General features: G+C 46.1%; 1 protein-coding gene across 3 annotated transcripts in view; it reads right to left on the reverse strand.

Moving 5' to 3' along the window:
- Nucleotides 1-23,966, reverse strand: part of LOC146866522 (coiled-coil domain-containing protein 17-like) — a 621,178-nt gene that overhangs the window by 299,989 nt on the left and 297,223 nt on the right. For all 3 annotated transcript variants that reach the window (XM_085636616.1, XM_085636614.1, XM_085636617.1), the window contains one exon: nucleotides 7,591-7,719. In XM_085636616.1, coding sequence (XP_085492742.1) covers nucleotides 7,591-7,719 — 129 coding nt within the window. The remainder of the gene's footprint in view (nucleotides 1-7,590; nucleotides 7,720-23,966) is intronic.

Genomic DNA, 23,966 nt, shown 5'->3' on the forward strand with positions numbered 1-23,966 from the left:
GGCCCTTCTCTGTCAGTCATAAGATGAATTGCACCACATCCTCAAATCTGTCCTACTCCTCTCAGTAGCGACGAACTCCGAGCTCAAAAACTCGCCCCAAGCCTGGTAATGAGCCTCATGCATAGATGCCGCCAAGGACCCAACTACCAGTTACCACATCTTTTGTCTCCTACTGTCCACAACTCCGACAGCATTTGAATTCTGACACTGTACCCCTCCGTGGCTAACCCATGGAACCTCTCCTACTGCAAACGAGACAAAGCTTCTCCAATGTCACTGTCCACACCAGGTACAAGTTTGGCTTTAAATAAAATGTCCTGTCTCAAACATTCCAACACGAAAAGTCTCAACAACTTGAAGACCTGAGTGTCTTTTGCTGACTGTCTGCTTACTACCTGAACCACCCCATGTTATCTATCTGGAAGAGTACTTTCTTATGTTGCAGCAAATGTCCCCACAGTGTGACAGCTACGACTAGTGGAAAAACTCCAGGAATGCTATACTCCAACATTCCGGCCATTCCTCTGCACACCAGCGACCCTGCCAATACAATCCAATACCTATGCCACCTGAGGCATAGGAATAAATCTGAACATGTAAATCAAAAGCTTGTGGTGCTGTGATTGGAATGCCATGAAAGGAATCCAAAAAACCTTGCACAACTACAGATCTGCTATCACCCCTGCAGATAGTCTCACATGATGGTTTGGGAGGCAAAGCCCTGACAGCGACAAGCCCAGCCTCCTGCAGAATGTCCTGCCTGCCCATACAATCTTACAGGCAAAATTGAGGTGACCTAAAAGCAACTGTACTTCTCAGACTGTGACCTCATGTTTTGCCAGTATCATGTCTAAGAGTACCTGCATATTCAATGTTTTGTCCAATGGCATGCTATCATGGCAACCGGATTCAACTCAATTCCTAGAAAGGATCTGGTGGTCACCGGACCCAACGTTTTTTCTGGGGCCAAAGAAACCCCATGTCCTCTATGAGCTCCTGGCAACTCACCAGCAGCTGCTGGCAGTCCGCAGAACCAGAGCCTGTGACCAAGAAAAAGTCATTGAGATAATGTTTCACCTTCTTGTGACCCATTGCTTGTATGGGCAGCCACTGTAGAGGGTAACAACTTTGTCCGTCTGATAGAGATATCTAGCTGCAGATTCCTTACCTTTGAATAGATACCCAAGCAATACCATCCCCGGCGGAGGGACTGCACACAAATTTAGACCAGGAAGTCTCTCAGGACAAAGTAGCCAAAAAGGCCGTGCCTGTCGACTTGACTGTCCAGGCAGTAGTGTTTGGTAAACGTGTGCAGGGATGCCCACTTTGCTGCCTGACAAATGACAATGACTGGAACACCACATTGCCACGCCATGGTAGCAGCCTTTGCTCTGGTGGAATGAGCTCTTAAGCCTTCAGGAGGCTGCTTCTTGGCCAGAGCATAGCAAGAGGGGTGTAGAGGAGAATAGAAAGTGGGCAAGGTGTCCCATTGCCACATGTGGAATGGTGTTTCCCCTTTCGTTAAGAAAGAGGCCCTAGTGCGAAGCACCAACTTATAAGGGAAGATGGTCAGGTAAGGAGGCTGAGAGGACAAAGCCTGCAATTTGTTTACCCTCCTGGCAGACGTTATTGCCACTAGAAAGGCTGGTATGATGGTAAGCAGCCAGAAGGGGCAGTTGTGCAGAGGTTCGAACGGAGCACACATCAGGAAGGTTCAAACCAAATTCAGAGGGTTGGTCTGGCAGCCTCAAGAAGGCAGACAGGGCCGAAAGGCAACCCTTGAGAGTTTCCAGAGCAGAGCCCTGCTAGACAAGGGTCGAAATAAAGAGAAGGACTTGAGAGAGGGAAGCAGAAAGAGGATCAATAGATCTTTCTGAACAATGTTTTACAAATTTGTGCCACTGGCAGGTGTACACGGTTTTGGTAGAGGGACACTTGGCTGCCAAAATAGCATTACAGACTTCAGGAGGAAGGTAGAATAGTGTCAACTTCTGCCACAAGCAGGAGTGGAGTTGACAAGTTCGGATGGAGGACCTTCCCCTGCTGCTGTGACTGAAGATCCTCCCGAAGGGGCAACCTGATCGGAGGATCGGTGCTCAGTTGGGGAAGCTTGGGATACAAGACTCTCCATGCCTAGTCCGGAGCCACAAGAATTACTTCCACCCAGTCGCCTCGGATCTTCTTGAGCACTCTGGACAGGAGTGGTATTGGCAGAAAGAGTTACAGGAGGCCTGAGCTCCACTCGAGACGACAAGCATTGCAGAGTGAGTTCTGTCTTGGAAACTCCAGCGTGCAAATCTGCTGACATTGCATGTTCTTGGTGGAGGTGAACAGATCTAACACAGATCTAACCAAGGCTCTCCCCACTGCTGAAAGAGACCTTGTGCCACCTCCAGATGGAGACGCCATTCATGATACGCTAGGCATCGATGGCTGAGTTTGTCCGCGCTGGCATTCAGAGAATCTGCCATGTGTTGAACCACCAAGGAAATGCACTGCTGTTCCAGCCATGTTCAGAGACGCAGGGCCTCTAGACAAAGGGCCCACTCCACCCTGTTTGTTGCAGTACCACATGGTGAAGATGTTGTCCCCTTGATTGAAGTAAGAAAGGCTTTCAATGCCAAGCTAGTCGCTCAGAGCTCCAGCAAGTTGATGTGGCATCCGGATTCTGCCGGAGACCAGAGTCCTCTGATCTCCACCTCTCCCAGATGGCAACCCCATTGCAGGAGTGATGCATCTGTCACTACTGTGTAGTCTGGTTGGGGAAGGGAGAGAGTCATGCCTCTGACCCAATTGTGGTCTGTTAGCCACCACTGCAGGTCCTGTGCAGTTCTCTCCAAGATCTGGACAATGTTGGAGAAATTCCCCTGATGCTGCGCCCAGTTGAACTTCAAGACCCACTTCAGAACCTGCATATGCAAATCTGGCATGTGTCACTAGCAGGATGCAGAAGGCAATGAGGCCCTGCAGCCTAAGAGTCATTCTCACCGAAATCCAGGATAGAGGCTGAAACATCGGTATCATAGCCTGAATATCCTGGACTCGCCATTCTGGGAGGACAGGCTCGAAACTGCACCATATCCGGAACAGCTCAGATGAAAAGAAGCATATGCGAAGGAGTCAGATGTGACTTTGGCATGGAGAAGCCCATCGAGTGCAGAAGGTTCACCGTAGCCTGGAGGTGGGAGATGACAGAATAGGGTGAACTCGCTTATAACAGCCAGTCGTTGAGCTAGGGGAAGACTGGCACTCTGATCTGCGCAGATGAGCTTCGACCACCACCATAACCTTGGTGAACACCCGAAGGGGAGCACTGTGAACTGAAAGTGCTCATGGCCTACCAAAAAAACACAGGTAACGTCGATGGGCAGGCAGGACGGTAATGTGAAAACAGGCATCCTGCAAGTCCAAAGCTACCATCCAGTCTCCTGCGTCCAGGGCAGACAAGACTAGAGCTACAATAAGCAACTCAAACTTTTCTTTTTTTAGGAAGTAGTTGAGGGCTTGCAGATCTAGGATAGGGTGCATGCCCTTTTCCTTCTTTGGGACCAGAAAGTAGCCAGAACTAACCACAGCCTACTTGTGGCACCAGAACCCTCTCTAAGGCTCCCTTGACCAAGAGAGTCAAGACTTCCTCCTGAAGCAGAGCGAGGTGATCCTCCGTCAGTCGGTCATAAGCTGGAGGCATGGGTAGTGTCAAAGGGGAGAGAGTAGCCACTTCAGACTATCTGAAGTACCCACCTGTCCAACATGATGTTTTGCCAATGATGGAGGTGATGGCTGATTCTGCCATCAACTGGCCGGTCATGATCTTGAAGGGCCAGATTAGTAGGGTTTGGGGTCTGAGGGGGCGGGGTGGTGAACTGACCTGATCTCTGGCCACCTGACCCATGGGTTCGGAACGAGACGCGCCCACAGCCGCACAGAGGTTGCTGAACTTGCGCTGCCTTGTGGCTTGGGTATAGCTGGCGCGGCAGGAAGGCCCTTCCCTAGCCACGAGAAGGGCGTTAAGCAGATGGACCCACTGAGAGGCCCAAGGACTTGGCCGTACCCTGTGAGTCTTTAAAGCGCTCTAGGGCCATGTCTGCTTTGTCTACGAAGAGATGGGTGCCATCAAAGTGCATGTCCATAAGGGAAGCCAGAACATCCCCAGATAAGCCAGAAGTTCTCAGCCAGGTGTGGCCTCAAACAGACACCACTGATGACATTACTCTGCCCAGTGAGTCGGTCGTGTCAAGCCCACAACGAATGGCAAACTATGCTGCATCTCTCCCGTCTGATACTGCTTGGAAGTGGATGGCCAGGGCCTCCTCCGGGACCTGTGGCAGCACTTGCGGAACTGTTTCCCATAAGGATTGGGAGTAATGGCCCAATGGGCATGAGATGTTCATCGACCACAATGCAATGCTGGCAGAGGAAAACATTTACTTGCCCCAACTATCCAGCCTCTTGCATTCCATGTCCAGGGGCGGGAAAGGGAATGCACCCTCAGATATCCAGGCTTAGACCACCAAGCTCTCAGTGGTAGAGTGGATGGTGAGGAAATTTGGGTTGCCTGGTGTAGGGTGATGGTGGCGGGTGATTGTCCTTTTCGCAGGAGCTCCTGTGCTGGGCTTGGACCAGGTTCCCAGTAGGACATCAGTCAAAACCTCATTGAAAGGCAGGAAAGATTCCGAGGAGGAGACACTCAGCTGCAGGCTGTCCGTCAAGATGTTTGTCTTAACTGCCACAGAGGCAGTTGAAGGTCCAAGACCTCAGCTGCCTTTCGCACCACCATATCGCATGAAGCTCCCTCCTCCGTAGCCACGGTAAGGGGAGGAAACCAACCAGAATCTGGAGAGGTGTCCAGACCACTGGCCTCACCCAATTCCTTGTGTCAGTCCATTTTGTGCTCTCGCTGGTCTTGTAAAGGATCCTGTGGCCCCTCTTAATCTACTTCCATTTCTAGCCCTTCAGAATAAGGTTAAGGAAGCGATCTAGGACCGAAGGGTTCTGTCGGCGCTGGAAGTGGCATCTGTAGGTGTAGATCGGGCTCTGGGTCATCGGGGATGAGAATGGGGCTGGCGCCGCTGGCATCTGAAGTCTTGGTGTGGGGCCCGGCAAAGAGGAAGATAGCAGAGGTATGACCGGCTTCAGTCTGAATCCATTACAGGATCCATGGGGGGTCATCGGCGCTGGAGCCACCAGTGCCCAACCCGCTGGATCCCCCTCTAAGCTGCCTGGGCCTGAAGGTGCCCCGGGAGGGTCAGGCTGCCCAAATATGAGGCAAATGGTGTCATAAAATTCTTTGAGCTGGGAGGGGTTTGCTCCGGCTCCTCCGTCACGTCAACCGACCGATGGGGGGGAAGTCGAAGCACGCTTTGACTTCTTGTGTTTTTTATGCTTCTTACCTGACCAACTGAAAGACTTTGAGTGGGAGGACGAAAACTTAGGGCTCCTGGAGCGGTGCACGGACCTTTCTCTCAAAAGTGACTGAGAACGTGAACTTTGGAGTGAACAACGCTGTGCTTAGCACCGCCCCACAAGTAGCTTTAGGGTCTGCCCCCTCAGAGCTTTTGGAGCCATGGCCCTGCAGTCGGAGCACAACTTTGAGTTGTGTTCGCGCCCCAGGCACCAAAGACAAACCCGGTGTGGATCCATTACCGACATGGCGCGGTGACATACAATTATACAACTTGTGAGGCTCAACAGTCTTGCCACAAGCCGAGATAATTAGATGGCTAGAGATATAACACATCTTCCCCCCAAGTTCTCGGCCATACCTTTACTAGAATCAGGTGCAACTTTCCCCCATTAATAGCTTACATTTGTTGCATATTGACCCCATGTCTCACAAGGCACCTTTGCAAATATTAACGAGAGCCAACATAATCAACCAAAATATAGAACACAAACATTTCTGTGGTACTTATTAGCTGCAGTGATCTTGGGAGAGTGTGAAGCGAGCAAAGCCCAACAAAGGAGAAGGTCAGGAGATCCCTCACCCCGACAAGAGGGGTAGCAGGGAGACCCACACAAGCGGGGAGGGGCCAGCGCCTTGAGACCAGCATCCCCCCGGGGCGGGGGGGGGGCACCACTGAAGTTGATTTCGCTAAGTTTGAAAGAGATGCAGGGCCCGCAGTCTAGGACCACAGGCACATAGTCGCAAGCCCTCTGAGAGATACCCCACCAACGGACTCCAAATATAGTCAAACCCTTTACGGGAGTCTGTCATAATATCAGACATACATTCAAGGGCCAGAGCACGCCACAGCCACGCATGCCATTGAGTCAGGGATGAGGCCATTTTGGCAGCCCCCAAACACAGCCACATAGAACGATCCCCCACGGTTTGGTGCTTCAAGCTTGGGTCCAGTAGACCACGTAGGACGTGCTCTACAGAGTCAGAGATTGGGTACCCCAAAATCTGTCTGATTTGGGAGAGGATCTCCTTGCAGAAGGGCTGGATTGCAGGGCAGTCCCACTAGATGTGTCGGATATCCCCCAGCAGCCCACAACTCCGCCAACATTGGTCCAACGTGTTCAGGAAAAGGGTATGCCATTTTTGGGGGTAGAGATACCTGTCATACATGATCTTGTAGTAGGATTACCTTACAAGCATAGAGCAATTATATTTAGCGATGTCTCTATATAGGTAACACCATTGTTTTTCCGTTATAGGGGTCTGTAGGGTGTCCTCCCAAAAAGTTATATGATGTAGGGGTTGAGAGGGACCCGCCGACAGGAGGAGAGAATAGAGAAATTAGATTTTATTTTATTTTACAGAATTTTATATAGCGCAAAGTTGACCCGAATCGGGTATCAGAGCGCTTTACATAGCACCAGTTGCATTACATGTGGACACATTCATTTTTGTTAGGCACGGGGAGATTAAGTGATTTGCCCAGAATCACAGGATGTTCAGCTTCATTGCCGAGACTCAAATCCAGTTCCCCAGATTCCAGGTCGACCGCCCTAGCCATTAGGCCAACTCCTTTCCCTTAATGTATCCTTTAGCCATGCCACCTGCCTGCACAAATCTCTCGATAGGAAACAGGTCCTTGGTCGCTCACATTCACATCCTAGGCTGTTGCACCCAGTGTTTCAACTGCAAGTAGTGACATTTCTCTGTGGGAGGAAGGTTAAACGCAGAGACAGTTTGCAAAAGAGCGCAGTTCCTCACGAACTAACATGTCTGACAGCATTAGGCAACCACCCTCAGGAAGTCTATTTTGGACATCCTACACACCTAAAAGGTTGACAAAATGTCAAAAAAAGCCTGTCAAAAAGTGACCGAGGGGAAGCTCTGTTCATGGACTTGCGCTAACTGGTGCGGAAAGAAAAGAAATGACGTCTGAGTGCCGAGGTGGCACCTAAATAGGTGATGCGGATGTCACAACAGTGGAGACGAACCGACAATGTCACACAGAGATGACAGGCACCACTTACCGGTGCGCAAGGGTATTGCTCAAAGAAAAATCTTCCGGATCCTTTCAGACGGCTGGGAAATGCACAGGTAAGGAATCTGTGGCTAGATGTCTCTAGCAGATGTTTGTGTTTAAAAATTGCAATTGAACAACAGTTACAGGTATACATATATGGCACAAGTACCTTATTTCTGACAGCAGGGTCCCACTGCTGTAAAATGGAATGTAGGCTTGTTGAAGGAGCGGCTGAATCTTCTTTTTCTTATCAACATGTGCACGTGACTCACTGTACCTGCTGTGATTTCTGTTTCTCCTGAAAGAAAGATACACAATGTTTGTTGATTATTTCTGTGAAGTACAAATGATGTTCTCATTCTACTGAAAAATTTGTGCTTCAATGAGACAAACAGAAATACATCTTGCATTGCTTGTGTTTTTATGAATATGGGAAGTAGCCAACCAATTCAGGCTAACAACTTAATTAGACATTTGAAAGACTGATATCTCTACTACTGCTCCCTTCCTCAATTACACAATTCAGCCGAAAAACAAAGAATGGAGGGCAATCAAAAATAATTCCCATTGACTAGAAAACTAATAATAATTTCCACCCACCATTTCCAGTGCCTCTGAAAAGTATATTTCAACCTGGTTTGCAGAATAGTACGAGCATATCCATTCATTATGAGTGGCTTGAATGTTATTCCGAGGAAAATTCAGAATGTCCTTATGGTCCCACATCTTGGTTTACAAGCCAAGTAGAACCACCAGGTCTTCGGAGCGAGTAGGGAGCAGAGGCTCAGGCCGGTCCCTACCAAACCCTGGCAGAAGGAGGATTATGCAAAGCTTTCCCCAGCAGCTCAAGAGCCTACCTTTCCCAATCACCATCCCCAGCCCACTGCCCCCACACAACACTCCCATTTATTACCTGCTCAAATGGGAATTTGAAATGTTCCGGATTCTGGCAAAATTTGTACAAAAAAACCCAGTAATTTCGAGTCCATCTAAGTATTCCATATTCTGGGTAGTTTAGCTCATAATCCCCAGTAACACATAGTGAGATACCGTACACACGCATCAATTGTGCTCCTGGTATTTCCCAATGGATTTACTGGGGAACTTGTAATGAATCTGTTAGTGAACCCTGGAACCCTGGAAACTCGTAGTAGCTTTCTGAGTGCCAATATGCATTGTTTTGGGGAATAATTCATGAAGTTCATGATTGAAATGTTTATCCTTTCAGTTAAGAGAAAATTACGACTATAAGGCAAAATACATGTGTTGCATGTGTTGAGACAATGTTTCAGTGTACACACTCCTATATAAAAAAAATAGTACCAGACTGTGTAAAGGCTGCATCGCTTTAGTCTGCCTTCTACTTCACACAGATATGAACCCATTACAATTAAATAAGTGGAAATCTACAATCCCCACATTAACAAACGACTGGCTACTGTTGTAATTTATTGAAGTAGAGTAATAATGTTACATTTACTTATGACATTTTGAAAATTATCCTTTTCTGGACAACGTTAAAAAAAATGTAGATTCAATTAAAAACATGGAGGCACTTATTATGCTGTCTCTCACCTTTACAATTCATGAGCAGCAAAGGAATAATAACTGTAACAATTCTTTAAAATAACTACAACTCCAATGAGAATTGCAACACATGCAGTACACTTCTCTCTAAAGACCACCTCTTACTCTTTTCTCGCATATGAACCTGAGGTCTCACGCTGCTCCAAATACCATCCTTAACGTCAAGGCCATATAACCAAATCACCTGGCGCCAAACTGTCCCGTAGCACTAACCTGGGAATCCAGATCCAACAGGAGCAATGTTAGTATCTACACTTCCCTGAACCCGCTGTCGACCATGAAAGAATACCTATGCCGCTCAGCAGTAGATCTGGGAAAGGGGAAATGCAACAAGAGAGAGAGAAACAGGCACACTGGATATCTTCACCTCACCTGTTCTTACTGACTGACTCACAATGCACTACAGAGGTGTTGATATCTACAACAAGAAATCATTATTTAACAATTCCCTCAATGACATTAAAGTTCACTATTTCTGCTATAACGTCTATGCCATCCTCCTTGTAGAAACTCTGTAAAACCCACTGTCTATGAAATCCTACAGCTGAAAGAAATAAGTAAACTGAATCAAAATGTGTGGAATATTTTAAACTGTAATACACTTTCTTAAATCTGGAACTACCTTCATAGAGTTAGCAATCAAGTCTGTGATTTCAATGATTCTCAATACACAAAGTTCCTAAGCTATAAGATAAAGACAATTCATTGTACTTTTCACTCCTGGCAAGATACATTCACTTAACCCAGCAGCATTACCTTAATACCCTACGTGATTCAAATAATATAAACAAAGTCTGTACAATATAGAGTATTCACTAGCTCCTCCAATGAATTGGCACAGTAGAATATGTAATCCTAGAAAGGGTGACTTTGGTGTATAAAGCTGGAAATCCTTGAAAGGATGACTCGAATACTAAAATGCAAATCAAAGTTTAAATTGCTGATCTTTATCGAAAACACTTCTCTGTGAACAAGGTCATAGACAGCTCTTAATCAAAGTGCAATGAAATCCAATTGCATGGCATGACTGATTTAGGATACAGCTAATAAGCATCACGATTGCCTCTCAAGGAACTCTCTGAATCATGAGGAACTTATAATCAATGGATCTAAGATGGCTGCCATCTTTGAACATCTCAAGAGAGTTCTGTGGCAATCTGAGAAATGTAGTTTGTCTTGATTCCACTTGCATATTTTGTGTTGCGCAGGCTTTGCAGTTGTAAGCCTCACACTAAGCTGCATCTACACCTACACACTTGTGTCCATATGACCCCCACTGCAGTAGAAGATTCACTATGAACCCCCAGATCAATGCCATCTCCTCATCATGCTACACACTCTTTGTCTGCTTCAAAAGACCTTCCGATGGACCCCCACTGAGGCCAGAAAGAAGGTTGCCCATGCACTCGTTAGCAGCCAACTCGACTACGGCGATGCACACTACGCAGGCGTCACCCAGAAATTCCTCAGGAAACTACAGGATGTTTAAAATGCAGCAGCCAGACTGGTCCTCAACATACACTGCCACAGCCACATCTCCGAACACCTACAAGAACTCCACTGGCTCCCAGTTGCCTTCAAGCTCCTCACACACGCCTACAAAGTCCTTCATGATACCGGACCAGCATACCTGAACCACTGCCTCTCATTCCATGTACCAACCAGACACCTCTGCTCTGCCCAACTGGCCCTTGCCACCGTCCCTCGGATCTGCAGGATCAGTACCACAGGAAGATCCTTTTCCTAGCTCTCCGCCAAAACCTGGAACACCCTGCCTCTACACCTCAGGCTATCCCCCATCGGTTACCCAATTCATGAAGGATCTCAAGACCTGGTTCTTTGACTGAACTGCAGCGCCCAGTCAGACCTGGAGTCGTCCCCCCCACGCACCTTGAGACCCTCACAGGTGAGTAGTCGAGCTTAAGAAGTACTGATTGATTGATAGATACATTTCAAGTAGTAATGAGGATCACAGGTCACAACAGTCGATTTCTCTTCTAGCTTTACCTATCTCCACCACCTTTTACTGAACAAGTGCATCCAGTGCCATATAATAGTATTTGCAAATATGAGATTAGTATGTGTTACTAATAACCATGTAACCCTAAAATGCACTTGTTTAGAGCTGCTGGCGATTTCTGCCGTATTATTTGATAAAGTCCTACATTACAATTAGCATATTTTGATTGTTCGGAGAAACAGTTATGAAATTATCTCATCCCACCACCAAAAAATGATGAAAGAGTCGTCTTATGGAACTTATAAATCCCTCTGGGACCAACTCATGCTACCCAGGCTTACTTGTTTTTTCTCAAAAATGTAATCACCTCAAGAAAGAATTACTTAAGGAAATTAAAAGCCAAGTAGATATAGAAAAAGAGGGGTCTCATCAATCAGAGAGAGGTATGAACTAAGATAAAAAGGAAAGAACTGACACAGCTGCTGAATAAATGACATCGGATTCAAAGGGTCGTCAATCAAAAAGATGGCAGTTGCTCCGGAATTTGGATCGGAGGTACAGAAAGATGGCAGCTGTTCCGGTATTTGTACCGGAGGTACTGAACACAGAAAGGCTCTCCACAATTTCACATCTGATGGTGCCTAGTTTAATCAGTATTCTAGTTCATGCAATTAAAAACCATACTGTTAGGTGGGCACCTTAGGTGACGTTCACCCGTACATTGAAGACAGGAATGCCTCACTGAGGAATGTCCTATCTTGAAAATGTGATTGGCTATGGTCTTGGAAAGTAAAGGTAAAGCCCCAGAGTAGAGAAGATTCCGATAGTTTTTTTTCTGGCACAGATAAATCATTGGTCACCATCCTGGACAAGATTATTCAATGGAATTTTAATCTGGGGCACCTACTGCAGTCCTCACAAAGTTCAATGATAGGACCAAATTTTAAACAAAAGTTGCAATACCTGCGTTCTACCTACAGGTCCATAACCATACTAGACAGTGTTTGGTAAATCTTGTGAAAAATATTTCTGGCTATATCTCCAGGACCACCATGACCTAGAAAATAGTTTACATTACTGCCAATGTGGACTCTGAAGCAAAATCAGGAAGAAAGGGTGTCTATTAAAAAAGGACACTGTTATTTATGTACCTCCAGGCATCATTCAATGCTGATCAAATTCCTCTATGCAGGTAATTTGATAAGGCTACATTAGTCCCTGAATGGATTATGGCTATTTCCTCTCTTTATTGATAGGAAACTGCAAATTTGTATGCCCCAAGGTGAATCTTCTGATGACCTTGCCTTAGAGGGGTTCCTCAAAGCAGTATTTGAGCCTCTAATGTATTTACATTTTTTAAAGATATGAAGGGAGGCCTCCTCCAATATACTAAGGATGTCCCCTTCTAAATGGACATCCCAATCTAAGTTTACGAGACGATGAAGATAGAGTTCTTTTATCCTGGACCGAAAACAACAGTTGTTATCCTCACACAGCATTTGAAATCTAGTGCTATAAATAATGTTTTAACTCAAATAACTACCATCAAACAGGGATGGGCTTACCGTATACTTTCAAAAGATTGTTTGTAATAGACCTGGCTCCCTGGGGTGTTAGTCCCCTAAACTGTTTTCCTTCACCCCTCCAGTTTTGCTGAATTTGTTTTTGTTAGGTTTAGGACTCTGTGCACAACACCACTGCTAACCAGTGATTGTGCTCTCCCTTAAACATGGTACAATTGGCCTACAGCTAATTGGCACACTTAGTTTACTTGTAAGTTCCTAGTAAATAGTACCCAGTAAACTGAGGACCTGGAAATGAAATGCTACTAGTGATCCTGCAGCACTCGTGCCACCCACCAAAGTAGCCTTTTGCTTGGCATAAACCTTCCTATTTAATACATATAAGTCACCCCTAAAGGCTCATAGGGCAGGGTGAATTTTACTTAACAAGTAGGACATATGGATTTACGTTTTACATGTACTGGTAGTGAAAAACTCCTAAAGTCATTATCACTACTGCAAGGTCTATCTCTCCAATGGGATAACATTGGGTTACTTTATTACACTTAATAAGTGATAGCTTAAGTTTGGAAGCAGATAGGAAAATTATGTTTACACTCAAACAAATTGCAATTTAAAACCCTCTTTTTAGGTAAAGTCAGATTTTTAGTCATAATACGGTGTGCCTCGGAGTTGACAGACCTCCACGGACGCTAAGCTGATTTACGGGGGAAGGCTGCTGCCTTGATCTGTTCTGGGACTGCGAGGACCAAGGGGCCCAGCGCCAATCTCATCAGCCTCACCTGGTTGCTCTTCCCGGAGCCGCCTCCCTGCACCAAACAACGCCTCGCGGCCCCCGCTTCGCGGGAGCCGCTCGCTGGTTCAATTTGCATAAAAGCCTGGTCGAGCCCCCATTCTTGCTGTGTGCCTCGGAGTTGACAGACCTCCACGGACGCAAAGCTGATTTACGGGGGAAGGCTGCTGCCTTGATCTGTTCTGGGACTGCGAGGACCAAGGGGCCCAGCGCCAATCTCATCAGCCTCACCTGGTTGCTCTTCCCGGAGCCGCCTCCCTGCACCAAACAACGCCTCGCGGCCCCCGCTTCGCGGGAGCCGCTCGCTGGTTCAATTTGCATAAAAGCCTGGTCGAGCCCCCATTCTTGCTGTGTGCCTCGGAGTTGACAGACCTCCACGGACGCTAAGCTGATTTACGGGGGAAGGCTGCTGCCTTGATCTGTTCTGGGACTGCGAGGACCAAGGGGCCCAGCGCCAATCTCATCAGCCTCACCTGGTTGCTCTTCCCGGTACCGCCTCCAGGTTAACGGCCCTCGCCAATAACATCACACCCCTGTAACGCGCCAGCGGGACGCGCGCGGGTCGACGACCGGGCAAAGAGCGGGCCGTTTGTGGCCGTTCGTGGTCGGGGCGGGCCACCTCTCTGAAAAAGGGTTGCCCGTAACGAGTTACAAACTTTGCTGTTATAGTGAGTGCACGTGTCACTGCTGACTGTTGAATTCCTTATTTTTAATCCAGTATTTGTTGCCCATATCTAGCACTCCTATATGTTAGTGTGATTTGGTCATATTTAGTTAATTTTAATCTTATTTTTAATCTTCAGAGGTGTATCTGTTATCCTCCCCGGTTACCCCCCCTCATTGTTTGTTTGCTCTCTTCCCAAATCATGACCTCCTTAAGGTCCGGTAGGAAGGTGGCCCGGGGTAGCATAGGGGGTCAAGTAACAGGGACCCTTGATAATTTTATTACTAGAGCTGCTCGTGTTCTCGAACATGAGATTTTATTAACGGAAAAAAGATTGTCCCTCGAACTGTCTGCCAAAAGATCATCCCTTGGCAACATTATGATAGCCGTCTCGCCTGATAACCGCCAGCCCCAACGTCTCCCCGGCATGTCAGGTAATACCCCAAATGCACCGCCGGACACATCTGTTCACCGCCCGCAGGTTGACCTGCATGAGATAATTAGCACCCCCGAGTCCAGTGGTGAACCAACTATTGCTAACACCAGCATCCCACAGTCCACCCATGATCAGCTATCTACTGTAGCATCGACCCAGGCCCCCAAGCCTAGGCGTATCCTGAGTAAAAGGAAATGCACGGGAGCCCCTCCCAAGGGGAAACGTGCTAAAACCACTAAAGTGTCCATCTCACATAAATCTGCAAATACCGGTGATGCTTCCAATTCTACTATGTTTGATAGTCCCCATTTGGTAACCGGTAGTTTGAGATCCCCGCACCCTTCCACCCTCGATCCCAACGCAGACTCCATTACCACTGATTTTCTGAAGCCAGTAGAGAAGTTATTTAAATCATTACTCCTTCCTCTAATAGAGCGAGTCACTCGACTCGCTACTTCGCTTGAGAAGATAGAGGGTATGGTGTTTGCCAACATGTCTCTGATGGAAAAGATTGCTGTGTCTTCTATTGGTCCTACAACTTCTTCTAACTTAGATATAGTTGACAAAACTAGGCTTGCTTCGACTGCTAACGCACTCTCGGATGGAGCATTACCCAATATCCCTGCCCCTACCGAACAGGCCGTGGAAGCACCCAGCCTTCATGTCAGCATTAATGTCCCGATAGAATCCGATCGTAATATCAACACTGCCACCATTACAAACAATATCTCCATCAGTAAGCCCAACCTAGAGGATGTTGATTCCCTCCAAAATCTCCCTTGTATCAACCTTCCTCCCGAGTTCCAACCCTATACAATTATAATGGCCGGTGTTCCTCGGCTCTTGCAGGCAAAGCCCGAGTGTCATAGTGAGCTGAAGAACAAAGTCACTCACTGGTTAAATAATAATAGGCCTTTACCTGTTGGACTACGGGCTGAAATATTGACTGTACGTAGGGTATGTTGGTTGGGCTATAGAGCCAAACAAGTGGAGGGTGATTGTGTGATTATAAATTTTCGTGACCCTAGGGTGGTGAGGCATATTCGCTCTTTTCCTAATAACTCAAGAGCGACTGGCATATCCACAGTGGATTTGTCATACTTTTATCCTCACAATCCCCTTGCATCAACACGTGATTCGCCCACTGCCTGGGAAAGGGTTAATAGGAATTCTCACCGACAGACAAAGACGGATTTCTATCTTCCATTGTCTAACTTTTTTGCCCCTTTGAATTCTCTAGATGGGGTTGACTGACAGTCACCAAACATGGTAAATTCGAGTAATTTGCGGGAGGCCTGTCTTGGTTCAGATAACACGGAGCAAACAGGGAGAGGTGGTTTACGGGGGGCACAAGTTGGTTTGGACACCATGTCTACTAGTACCACGTTTTTTTCAACATTTAGCCCACCGCCCACCCTCACTGATTATCGCCCACCCGATAGTGAAACTAAGGGCCCCATCAACATTGCAACTAATCCAGCTGCTACGGGCCACGCCCCTGCTGCACCGTGTATCATGCCTTCTAGTTCTCTTCCCTTGACCCTGGTCTCGTGGAATGTTGCGGGCCTCAGCAGTAGGGTAACCTCGGAAGATTGGTCAGGTTGGGTAAACACCCATGATATCCTGGTATTCCAGGAAACCTGGGCTGTGGACCCGATCTATTTTTCCGGGTATGTTAATTTTTCAAAGGGGGCTACCCGTGGTATCAGGGGCCGTCCGTCCGGCAGGCTCTGTATATGGGTCAAGCAATCCCTTGGGTATTCCCTCAAGGAATTGGCCATCGATAGCCCAGATCTATTGATTATTTCTTTGCAACACCTCAATGAACCTGAAGTTCTAATTATAAATGTCTACAACAGAGGCCTCCCTGGTGGACGTGGTACTAATACCTTTATACAACTAGATGGGTTCCTGGACACTATTAATATACATACTAATGTTTACATTGTGGGCGACTTAAATTGCTGCTTTGAACCCCTGCTCCTTACTTCTGACTCACTAACTTGGGAGGTGGACGCAATCCTAAATATCCCCCCTCTCAACCTCCCTCCTATTAAGAGGTGGACTGAGTCTGCCACTCAGTGGATGGGATTATGTATGGAGCGGGGTTTCAGGGCCGCCAATGGGCGGACCGCCTCTGATAAGGGTGGAAAGATGACTTTTTCAGATGGCCGACGTTGTAACAGCAGAATTGACTATGCCCTTGTTAAAGTGGAGTTCTGGACCACATTATGTGATATGGCGGTATTCGACCGCCCCGAGAGCGACCATAACCCGCTGGTCTTAAGTCTCTCACTTTGTCCAGCACATAGAATCAAACCCTCTGAAACAGTGACTGCGGAAGCCGTTTTAACCAATGACCAACGGCGTGTACGCTGGGACAAGGTTGCAATGGATGTTGCATTATTATCCGAGATCAGCTCCAAGGTATCCTGTGCTCTGGTTGAATTACAGTCTCTCCAGAGCACTGAGGACGTCGTGGACAATGCTACACGCGTACATGACCATCTTTTCTCTGGCCTTAAATCTCTTTTTTCAAAACCCTGTAAGGCTAAGAAATCTGCTATTTTAAAACCATCTACTTGGTATAACAAAGCTTGCCGTGAATCATTTAGTAATTTAAAACTCGCTATTGCCAACAAAGATCCAGACAACATCAGATTGGCTAGAAAAATTTATAAAAAGGCTAAAGCCAAGGCCAAACAAGAGTGGGACAACGATCATTGGAACGACCTTCTGGCTGCCAGCAAACACCGGAACCTAACCCAGTTCTGGCACATTGTTAAGTGGGGCAATTCGCAGAATAGCCAGGTCCCTACCAACCACGTACCCCCGGACGCCTGGGTGACACATTTTGAATCCCAGTTTTCGGATTCCTCTCAGGTCGAGGGGCCTGCCCCAGCAATAATCAGGGACCTGTCCCTTTCCCCGACCTTAATTTTTGACTGTGTTGAGGTTGAAAAGGCTTTAAGTAAGGTTCCAAGTGGTAAGGCGCCGGGTATGGACTGTGTTCCCACGGATCTCTTTAAATCTGACCCTGGGAATTGGGTGCCTTACATCGCTCACTTTGCCAACGCCGTAGCCAGAGGGGCCGATATTCCAGATTCATGGGGGGGGGGCCGAGATTCTCCCTATTTTCAAAAAAGGTGACCGCTCTTGCCCGGGGAACTACCGCCCAATTAGTCTTATTGACTCTGTCCAGAAAATTATCGCTAGAATGATTCTGGCACGAATCCAGGCCTGGATTGAGCTGGAGGATGTCATCTCTCCCCTACAAGCCGGTTTCAGACCGTGTATCAGTACCATCGACCAGGCATTCAAATTTCAACTGATTGTCTGGAAAACGGTATATCTGTGTGGCGGTACCTTATATGCTGCTTTTGTAGACCTTCGGTCAGCATTTGACCTAGTCAATAGGACGAAACTTTGGAGTGTATTGGCTGAGCTAGGGTTCCCAGCCGATCTTTTGAATATCATTATTAGGCTCCATGATAATAATTTTGCACAAGTTCGTTGGGGGAAACAGGGCCAGGTTACAGATCGATTTAGGGTCAATAGGGGTGTCAGGCAGGGGTGCGTCCTTGCTCCCACTCTGTTTTTACTGTTTATTAACAGAGTTGTCCAGTATTACTCCAACACCTCGACGGACGCTCCAACGCTGGGTGGCACCAAAATTCCGCTCCTTATGTTTGCCGATGACACCCTACTCCTTTCCCAGACCCTGTCTGGACTACAGGTGGCTCTGAACGTTTTCACAAATTTTTGCTCTGATTTTGACTTGTCTGTCAATGTGTCCAAAACCAAATATATGGTTTTTAACAAAGGGAGAGGTGTGAAGGGTCACGTTTCCATGGACAAAGTCCAGCTTGAACGAACTAATGTTATGACCTATCTAGGGGTAGTTTTTGAAAATAAGTTGGATTGGAGGCCGCAAATCGATGTTTTATCTCTAAAATTTGCTCAGCTCTCTGGTTGCCTAGTTAAAGAACACAAGCAATCCCAGTCGAGAACGATAGGCCCCCCCATCAAAATCTTTAATGTTAGGATCAATTCGGCGATCCTTTATGGCGCCGAACTTTGGGGTTACGCTGATCTTTCTCCTCTGGTTAAGGCACAATATAAATTTCTCAGAATGCTGACGGGCCTTCCTTGCTCTACCCCTGTCAAACCGCTCCTGTTGGACCTTGGCTGCCACTCGTTTGATGATATTGCTAGGTTCAAGCCATTGGCTTTTTGGAGGCGATTATGGACAGTCCCCGAGTTGGACCTCTATGCCAAGGCCTTTCTTGATGTGCGATCCATCCTGGGGGCTGGTAACATCCCCTGGTTCAGACAGACCAAACAACTCCTGAATTCTATGGGGTTGGGCAATCTATGGACCGACCCAGCCAATAACCCTTTTCCCTCCAAGAAAGATTTCAAGGGTCTTTATTGGTCAATGGTGCAGCAAAAACATTTAAATTTAGCCTCTGCTGAGTCTTTGACAGGAAGGTTCCTAGTCCAAAAAAGAATCCCCCTCCTTGAAGCTTACTGGGATACCATCACCAGACCTTTTGACAGGAAACTCTACCACCAATTTAGGGTAGGCACCCTTCCGACCAACTCTTTTATCAAAAAATGGAAGGGTGTTTCCTGCGACTCCTGTAAAAGGTGTATTGACTGCACAGACTCTGTTGGTCATATCTTTTTCGTATGTCCCGCTTATGCTGCACCCCGAGCTCAATGGCTCAAACCATTATGTCGTACTCTGGGAACAAGACAAGGGTCAGAAGCACTTGAAATATTGCGATTTGAGCCTAGTGAATATGTTGTTATTGCTGTTGCTAAATTTTTGGCATGGGTTTGGTTTATCAGAAATAAGAGGTTTTAGGTTACTGAAATATTATTATGTATTCTGTTTGTGTTTCTTTTTCTTTTTATGTACTCTTTTATGTTTTGTAATCGTCTTTTATGATGTAATACATCGATAATAAAGACTAATAAATGGAAATGGAAAATGCCACTTTTACAAAGTTTGCACTTTCTTTTTCTGACCAGTTGGTGCCTGCTGACTCTGCCCTGGGTCACATGACTGTGACTAGCTTAGCAGTTGGCCTTTGTGTAGTCCTCTCAGACAGTGAAATAAAAGGGGACTAAAAGTTGGCAGATGGGACATTCTGTCAGGATGGTTGGGAGGGAGCTGTTCCCTACCCCACTTACATTTTAAAGGTCTGCCTCTAGCACACACACAAAGGAACTTGACACCAGCCTTTTGTTACCCTACACTACTTGAAACCTTGAAAGGAGATGTTATGAACTTTCCAGAACCAGATGTGGGGGTAGTATGGGGAGTCTCCCAAATCCAACGGCTGACACCAGGTATAAATATTGGACCCTCTTGAACCATTCATCAGATTACTTTTGGACCAGTGGAAGACTCAGAAGAAGAACTGTCCTGCTACAGGACAGACTTTCCAGATGCCATGTGAACTGAAAAAGGAAGAAAGCGTTGATCTGGTCCCCGAACCCAGGACCAGAGTGACTCCAAGGGCTAGCAGACTGGCCTCTTGTTCTGAGCTACATGGACACAACAAGCTCCAGAGGCCATCCTGAAACTGCCCAGTGCTCCTGCCTGGGCCTGCAACTGGATCTGCCAGAGCCTTGCTTGCCTCTGGTAGAGTGAGTCCCTGATCCCCATGAGGTGCCCCTGTGGCCCTGGACCCTTGCTGGCATCAGAGTGCTCTCCTCTTAAAGAAAGCGAGAAATCCTGGAGCTTTGGGCTCCTTGTGACCACGAACAGGCCTATTTGTATCGAGACTCTACCACCTGTGATGACAGCTAATGTAAAGCTCAAGTGAACCCAACTCTTTACACTACAGCAAACTCCAGCAACAACCGGCAACCCAAGACCTATACTTCGCGCTACAGCAACAACGGCTCACAGTGAATGCCAATGCGAAGCTCCAACAATAACCATCCATGACGCCTGGCCTGCTCTTCATGCTAAAGCGACGACCCTGTTCACCGTTCTCTCTGCTCCTCAGAGCCTCCTCTACAAGGATCTTGACTCTTCATACCGGAATTGGAAAAGGTAACTTTTTCAGTGGAACTAACCTGGCCCCTGTATCTGGCCTGCACTCGACCAGATGAGCACAAATGGTGCTTTGAGCTTTTAGGGACCATACTTACCTAAAACTTTGAAATTGCAAATCTCTGGTTCTACTAATTGGATTTTGTCCTTCTAATATAAGTTTATTTATTACAATTTACTCTATATTTCTTATGTTGTGTTTCCACTTTATTACTGTTTGTATGCTGCATAAATACTTTACACATTGCCTCCAAACAAAACCAGGCTGTTTTTGTGCCAAGCAACTTTAGGGTTAAGCACATGTTCATTTAGTGAGTGATTCGCCCTGACAGGGATTGTGGTTTTTGCTTGAGACGGGTGTTCACCCACCTCACCCAAAAACCCAGTTCCCTACAGTTTGCAATCAATTTTGCAGAATTAAACATTGCTGGATAACTAAAGGTTCGATTTGGTGAGAATTAATGTAAGAGCAACATTGCAGCTCTTTGATTGACACTTCATCTTCTGCAATATTTGAAGAGTGTGGTGTCTTTATTTCTAGAAGACTGTACAATAAACATATGGTCAGAAGCCCTTTATGAATCCAACTGTTGGAATTTGATCAATATTAAGGCTCTTAGTCACCTTCATAACATAATATACCCACATGACGTAGACATTCCTCGTTGCTCTAAAATTAATCCAGAGAGAAAAAAAGATGAAATACATTGACCATAAGCCATCCCTAAGCCCTACAACTTTATGGACGAAATTGTAGAAAAATACCAATATAATGGTGAAGTCTACAAATTTGAACTAAAATACTTTTTGCCCATTTAAGGTTTCTTTAGTTTCACTAGATAAATCACACCAAAAATATATTTGGGATGGCATGGCAAGAGTTTGAATAGGTGAGTCTGTCACCAACCATTTGTCAAAAAAGAAAGTATAGGGTACATTCATTGACGAATATCTATATTTTTCTGTCCATTCTGGGTCACCAATACTCCTCCCTAACTTTTTTTTTTTAGAGAGGGTTACCCTCAGATGCCCACCTTGGGCAGATTCAATTATTGTTTCCCAAAGGCCATGTGGAAGGATTAACTTGTCACAAACCTTCAACCTCAGACAGCTCTTGAGCTATCTTCTAGACGGTTGTATTTCTGGTTTCAAAGAATTTTCTCTTGGCCACCACTGATAGATAACCTGAGTACTTCTTGCATAGAATTGTCCTGAAGCACCTAATTTCTCCATTTCTCCACAATGGTGCAAACAGAGTCACTGAACTCACATCCCGTGATTACTCATTCCTCGAAACCCTCATTTTCCTCATTACAATCTTCAACAATGGGCAATCTGGATAGGCAATCTGCCAGGACATTCTTCCCACCAGGAATTCACCCTATATTAAAATTGTATTCTAACAATTTAGTGGTCAATCTAGACAACCTAGCTGTAGCTTTTTTTTTACTTGAACTCCTAAAGGTCAATAGTTGGTTCTGATGATGATCTGCCTACACCACAAGTAAGCCTTAAACCACATATCATGTACAGCCCAGTATCTCATTATCAATCGCATCTTGATGTGATTGATGGGGCATGATGCAAAACCAATAATGAGTTTGACTGATCTTTCATACTGTGTTACTACTGTCCCCAATCCATGTGAACTTGCAGCAACCGTGATGAAAGTACTGTGTCCTTCAACAAAAGTTCGAAGAGCAGGAGCCTGTGAAATGACAGCTTTTATTCTTTCAAACTAACTTTTTTATCTTGTATTCCTTTCATAAACTGAATTTTTTAAGTAAATGTGAAAACTTTCAGCGAGATCTGCAAACTCCTTTTATGAATTTTGAGTAAAATTCACACACACAAGAAGGATTTTAATTGTTCAAAATCTTTGGGCATCGGGGAATGGATGATGGCATCAACCAATACCAATTTCATTAACTCCAGAACCTGTAAGAACATGCCCTAGATATTCTATTTCTCTGGTTCTGTAAACACACTTGTCCTTTCTTAATGTAACTCTTTCCTCTTTCAAAACTATCAAGAATTTAACAACGATCTCATAATGTTCTTGCACCGAATCAGCAAATATAAGTATGTCATCTTGAGATGCCACAACTTTGGGAATATCCTTCAAGATTTAAAAAATCACCATCTGGAAGGCTGAAGCAGGTGAGGCCATTCCAAAGGGTAACCTGCACAACTGGAAAGTCCCCGTTTGGATGATAAAAGAAGTGATCACGTGAATCAGGATGTAGCATTATCTGATGATAAGACATGTTCATGTCTAATTAGGTAAACTATTATGATTAGGGCTCCCGGTTTTCCGTATTTACGGATTTATACATATAAATACAGACGGAAATCGATATTTCCTTTGTCTGTATTTATATTTATAAACGGTAAAATACGAGTAAATGTTGCCGCGCTAGTCTCCCGCCTCCCGATTCCTGCAAGCAAAAACCCGATGCCTCTGGGTTTCAGCTGTCAGGGCAGTATTGTGTAAGGTGCTAATTCTTCCAGCAATAGTCGGAGTAGGGATGCAGGGGCTCTAGAAGTGGTGAACAACCAACAAAGCCCCATTAACAAGCAAATGGTCTTTTAAAGACCTGTGAAGTGCTCGGGGGCGGCTGTGTGTAAGCTGTTTCAGCCCGGGCTGCCACAAAGGTGGGGGGGGGGGGGAGAAAGGTACGCACTGCCAGCAACCTGCCAGGCCAGTGCACAACTCTTGCGGGGGCAATTACTTCACTGCCCCAGGCCCTCAAAGTAAGCGCAGCTGTATTCTTTCTATGATGAACGTTACGTAACAATGCACATCCTAAATTACAGTCCTCATAGCACACCCTTGGCTATGTTTTTTAACTCACTTCTCAGTTTGCAATATCGTTAGAACTAACCTTGCAAACAGATGTCCTATGAATGATATTTTAACTCTTTTCCATTTATTTTGTATGTTAGGCACAACCATCTCGAGGGAACTCTTTAAAGGTGATATACCAGTTTTGGTGTTTTTAAATATTGTGATGGTTTCTATCCTCACATACCTATGAGCAGCACCCTTGGCTCCGTTGCTCAGTTCATTGCAGGTGTATGCTTAACGTTACAAACCAATGCGGTGTTTGTAGTACAGTTCTGTTCCCTTTTAATGCTTGTAGTATGGGGGGTACATCATCTTCATATAAACAACACAACACTGAAGATGGTCTCGTGGATGCTCAGCAAGTCAGACTGAAACATCGACGCTCAGCCCATCTTTCCGCTAGCGCTATATAAAACTCCCAGTTAAGCCCATGCCTGACACCCTTCCCCCCCCACCCCCACCCAGCCTCGTTAACAAGTGAATGGTCTTTTAAAGACCTGTGAAGTACTCGGGTGCGGCTGGCAGCTCAAAGACTGTCTGTGTGCCTGTCAGCATCGGCACTTCCCCCCTCTCTACCCAGGATCTTCTGTGCCCGCCCAAGTTCATCATCAAATGATTAAATATTAGGTGGACATGAAACCTGCATTTATACATCGTCCTTTCT

Source organism: Triturus cristatus, chromosome 2_1 (assembly GCF_964204655.1).
Source record: "Triturus cristatus chromosome 2_1, aTriCri1.1, whole genome shotgun sequence".
Taxonomy (NCBI): Eukaryota; Metazoa; Chordata; class Amphibia; order Caudata; family Salamandridae; genus Triturus; species Triturus cristatus.